This window comes from Saprolegnia parasitica (assembly GCF_000151545.1).
Source record: "Saprolegnia parasitica CBS 223.65 unplaced genomic scaffold supercont2.634, whole genome shotgun sequence".
In the NCBI taxonomy this organism is placed as follows: Eukaryota; Oomycota; class Saprolegniomycetes; order Saprolegniales; family Saprolegniaceae; genus Saprolegnia; species Saprolegnia parasitica.
This window is the reverse complement of record NW_012157028.1, coordinates 1-4,317: the sequence shown is the minus strand read 5'-3', so window position 1 is coordinate 4,317 and position 4,317 is coordinate 1. Positions and strand designations below refer to the sequence as shown.

Sequence of the window (4,317 nt, the reverse complement as noted above, 5' to 3'; positions counted from 1 at the left end):
CTTTTGCCACAAGGTGACCGACAGGTACTTCTGCGCATATCGTTGTTGCAAGATTTCTCAGTGTCTGAAACTAGCGTCGTGGCTTGTATCGCAAAGCACATGCCGCTGCTCGAAGACGTCAATCTGCGCTACTGCTACAAGATGACGAACGCTGCCGTCTCGGCGCTCTGTGCGGGCACGCCCAAGCTCCGGAGCTTGAACTTGTCGCAGTGCTGGCGACTCACAGACGCGGCAATCTGGGAGCTCGCCAAATCGCTCTCGTTGCTAAAAGAGCTCCGGCTCTGGGGCTGCATGAAGCTCACGTCGGCATCCGTCGTCGCGTGCTTGACCCTGCCGAGCCTGGCGCTTGTCGACATTCGCAGCCGCGACAAGCTCGAGGCGGTCATTGGAGGCTTCTCGACAGTCAAACACGTCATGGAGAGCCATCGGTCGACGTTGCTCAAGTGGGAGCAGAGCGGCGACAAGGTCGGCGTCTTCCACCGCAAGGCCTTTGTGCCCCAGCGTGCTCAAGTGCTCCAGCGCTGCTAAGGTGATGCAGCATCATTGACCGGCTTGCAATCGGCCATATGCCCTGTGTATTCTCGATGGATAACACAAATTCATGTCATCTTGCATATAATGACACGCCGTGTCATTGTCGACGGTGATGCCATTCGAGTCGCGTTCTAGAAGGAGCTAGGCGTACGCAAGACACGTAGAATTTTCATGTCAAAAGAGGACTATCTACTTGCGCTTGGGCACCCAGACCCAGCGCATTTCGCACTCGACGGGGCTGTCGCCGGCCGAGTCGGTGACAACAACGTTCACGAGCACCTCGCCCTTGTCGGACTTGGCGATTTCTTCGCGCTGGGCATCCGTGAGCGTCGCGATGGCCTTGAGATCGCCCTTGGCGCGCTTGACGTAGCTCATCGACATGGACTTGAGCAGCGGGAGGTGCGAGTCGCGCACGTTCATGCCAAAGACCATGCCCGACGCCGACTCGGCCAGGAGCGCCATGCCGCACGCGTGGACGCCGCCAATGTGGTTCTGGACGCGGAACGTGTTTTTGAGCGACACGACGCTCTTCTGCTCGGTGAGCGTCTCGACGTGGATACCGGCGACGCCGGCCATCTTGACCTGCGCGTTGAACGCCGTGCTCAGCGCGCCTTCGCGAAGAAAGGCCGGCGCGCCGCTGCTGTTGATCTTGGCGACAAGCTTTCCGAGCTTGTTCACAGGGCCAGACATGCTACTAGTTCTAGTACGTCACGTTCTGCAAGGATGAAAATGGACCGCTCTCGACCGGTCGCTGGCTCCCCGATCGCGTGTTTCGCAAACATTCCTTGGGTCATCTCTCAACTGCAATCTGAGCGGCTCAAACCGCAAACCATTCGGTTAGACTAGCCGGACCCATACTCTCGGTTAAGTACGACACACGTCACCGATTGATGCCAGGTGGTACTCTTGATGGCAACCTGCAGCTCAACCTGCTCTGTGCTTGTCGAGGCTCTGCATATCGTAATATTAGCACGACGTCAACGCGATGCCAAAGCCTGCTACAGCATGTATGCGAGATACTGACTGACTTGCGGATTCTATGACTACAAAGGTATCGCTCGTAGAGGCCGGCGTCATCATTGATGTGGCATCGTCAGCTTCCAGGGAACACGTTGATAGAACGTTCTGTATGATCACTGCAAATTGGTACCGAGAGGTGGAGATTCCCATAATATGGTCAAACTGTTTTCTTTCGGGGCCGTCAGCGGGTATCGAACGCGACAAAGCCGCCCGCCGATCGACCTCGTTGTCACTTGTGGTACCGCGAGCATATAGACAGACAACGCAGGTAAGGTAGTCCTCCTAACGATAGTACGATTACGCTGCTAGTAGCTCGGGCAACCAAGGGCCAATGGTTGCCAGCGTTCCTTGATCGCGCAATTCGCGATCTTGGCCACGAAGTCCCGCTGGAAAAAGTTTGTGGCTCTGTCCCGTACGTTCCGTACCGTCCATTGCCATGCTGCACCCAGGTGATCCTATCAAATCGAGTGTACCCACTTGATCGTACATAAATGTACGCCAATGTACGTACGATGTCCCACCTTGTGACGGCGAGCACAGGATACCGTGGCTTCAACTTCACAATTCATTCTGGATTTTCATCCGCCGCTGCCATGTCGAGTCCGTCGCCGTCCGCCAACACCACACTGCTACTCAGCGTCGCCGTCGCTGCCCTCACGCTCGCGTGGGGCGGGACCATGGGTCTCCTTCTGGGCCTGCACCTGCAGCAGCAGCAGCAACCGGCGTCCAACGCCGAGAGCAAGGACGGCAAGCGCACCGTCGACAACCAAGAGCCGCGTCGTGACCGCGTCGAGTCGCGCCGAGGTCGCGAGACGTCCATCACAAACGGCGAAGACGTCAAGCTCATGGACAAGCACGCCCTCGTCGACGTGCGGATTGCCGAAATCCGCCCGCTTCTGCCGCCCGCGTGCCTCCTCGAAGAGATTCCGCGCACGGTTGAAATCGCACGCACGGTCAACAAGGGCCGCCAGGGCGTCGCCAACATCCTTCGCCGCGTCGACGACCGCCTCGTTGTCGTTGTCGGTCCGTGCTCGATCCATGATGTGGAGGCGGCCAAGGACTATGGTAATACGTGCGAGTATCCTCTTTGGCGAAGATAGCTCATTCCATTTCGAATCTTCTAGCGACCAAGCTGAAGCCGATCCAAGAAGCGATGGAGAAGGATCTGCTCATCATCATGCGCGTGTACTTTGAGAAGCCGCGCACGACGGTCGGCTGGAAGGGCTTGATCAACGACCCGGACATTGACGGCACATTCAACATCAACAAGGGTCTCCGTGTCGCGCGCGAGCTCCTCGCCGAGATCAACGAGATGGGCCTCCCGGTATGCTTCTTCTTCAATTCGACGTCTCATCGCTGACGCGCATGGAATCTTAGGCGGGTTGCGAATTCCTCGACACGATTTCGCCGCAGTTCTTTTGCGACCTCGTGAGCTGGGGCGCGATTGGCGCGCGCACGACCGAGTGCCAGCTCCATCGCGAGCTCACGTCCGGCCTCTCGATGCCCATTGGCTTCAAGAACGGCACGGGTGGGTCGCTGCAGTTGGCTGTCGACGCCGTCGTGTCGTCGGGCCACCCGCACTGCTTCCTCTCGGTCTCGTCGCAGAGTTTGGCGGCAATCGTCAAGACGACGGGCAACGACTGCTGCCACGTCATTCTCCGTGGCGGCAGCACCGGTCCCAACTACGCGGCCGAGCACGTCGAGAAGGTCTCGGCGCTCCTCAAGAAGGTCAACCAGCCCCAAAACGTCATGGTCGACTGCTCGCACGGCAACTCGAACAAGGACCACAAGAACCAGCCGCTCGTCGCCGCCGACCTCGTACGCCGCCCGTCCAATTCGCACACGATTTCTCACCTCTTTGTAGGCGCGCCAGATTGCGGCGGGCGACGACCGCATCTGCGGCATCATGCTCGAGTCCAACATTGTCGAAGGGGCGCAGAAGCTCATTCCGAACGCGCCGTTGGTGTACGGCCAGAGCATCACGGATGCCTGCATCGGCTGGGAAGACACGGTACGCCATTGGTACCAAGTCTGGCATTTTCTCATCTGCGTGTAGCTCTCGACGCTCGAAGTGCTTGCGGACGCGGTGCGCCAGCGCCGGGCAGTGCACAAGGCCACCAAGTAAATAGTGTAGTTGATGATGATTATCTAATGCGATCCAATCCTTGCTGATGGCTACTACCGTGCGTTCTGGGAGCTCGAGCCGCGCTTGGCGCTGCGCATCGACTGCAGCGGCGCGCGCGAGAAGGGCGAGATCACACGCGCACTCGCTTCCTTGAGCGCCGCGAGCTTGGTGCGCTCTTCGTCGTACTCGTCCTGCAGCACGGCTTTTTCGAGGGCTGCCGTCGTCGCCGGCCTAGGCACATCATTAGCCTCGACATGCGAGCGAGACTCGAATGCGTACGCGGGCTTTGCATCGTCGTCGTTGAACTCGTCAATGGTCATCGCGCCATCGTCTTCGTTGACCGAGCTCGGTCTTGTCTTGTCGTCGACAGGTGCTTGTATCGGCTCGGCGCTCGGCTTGGCCTCGTCGTCGTCATCCGTGGATTTGGCAGTCGCCTTGGCATCGTTTGTAGCCTCGCCCCCGGTGGTCAATGCCACCTTGGCATCATGCTCGTCGTTCGTCCGATGCTTTTCCAGCATTGCTTGCAGCATTTTTGCGCGCGAGGGCCGCGCGCGCAACCGACTGAATGGACGTCGCGGCCTTCGCCGTCGCTTCCTTCTCTTTGGCGGCCGCGGCATCGTACTGCGAGACACTCACGT

At 58.9% G+C, this 4,317-nt stretch overlaps 4 protein-coding genes across 4 annotated transcripts; 2 read left to right on the top strand and 2 right to left on the bottom strand.

Moving 5' to 3' along the window:
* On the top strand, positions 1–617 carry SPRG_17562 (hypothetical protein). The gene is made up of 2 exons (XM_012356902.1): positions 1–24; positions 75–617. Exon 2 carries the CDS (start codon positions 100–102, stop codon positions 526–528), a length of 429 nt encoding a protein of 142 aa, XP_012212292.1. The 5' UTR covers positions 1–24; positions 75–99; the 3' UTR covers positions 529–617.
* Positions 618–723: 106 nt separating this feature from the next.
* SPRG_17561 (hypothetical protein) lies at positions 724–1,293 on the bottom strand (the record flags this gene model as incomplete). Its single annotated transcript, XM_012356901.1, has 1 exon — positions 724–1,293. Exon 1 carries the CDS (start codon positions 1,222–1,224, stop codon positions 724–726), a length of 501 nt encoding a protein of 166 aa, XP_012212291.1. The 5' UTR covers positions 1,225–1,293.
* Positions 1,294–2,124: 831 nt separating this feature from the next.
* On the top strand, positions 2,125–3,755 carry SPRG_17560 (3-deoxy-7-phosphoheptulonate synthase). The gene is made up of 5 exons (XM_012356900.1): positions 2,125–2,619; positions 2,679–2,878; positions 2,932–3,372; positions 3,419–3,565; positions 3,611–3,755. The coding sequence occupies exons 1-5, from the start codon at positions 2,148–2,150 to the stop codon at positions 3,677–3,679; spliced, it is 1,329 nt and encodes a 442-aa protein (XP_012212290.1). The 5' UTR covers positions 2,125–2,147; the 3' UTR covers positions 3,680–3,755.
* SPRG_17559 (hypothetical protein) lies at positions 3,733–4,317 on the bottom strand (the record flags this gene model as incomplete). The annotated part of the gene is made up of 2 exons (XM_012356899.1): positions 3,959–4,317; positions 3,733–3,910 (listed from the first exon to the last, which is right to left on the bottom strand). Exons 1-2 carry the CDS (start codon positions 4,294–4,296, stop codon positions 3,733–3,735), a joined length of 516 nt encoding a protein of 171 aa, XP_012212289.1. The 5' UTR covers positions 4,297–4,317.

Coding starts and splice junctions, on each gene's coding strand:
- SPRG_17562 (XM_012356902.1), top strand. CDS start 100: ATGCCGCTGCTCGAAGACGTCAATCTGCGCTACTGCTACAAGATGACG.
- SPRG_17560 (XM_012356900.1), top strand. CDS start 2,148: ATGTCGAGTCCGTCGCCGTCCGCCAACACCACACTGCTACTCAGCGTC. Junction 3,373..3,418: donor CGCTCGTCGCCGCCGACCTC/GTACGCCGCCCG, acceptor ACCTCTTTGTAG/GCGCGCCAGATTGCGGCGGG. Junction 3,566..3,610: donor GCATCGGCTGGGAAGACACG/GTACGCCATTGG, acceptor ATCTGCGTGTAG/CTCTCGACGCTCGAAGTGCT.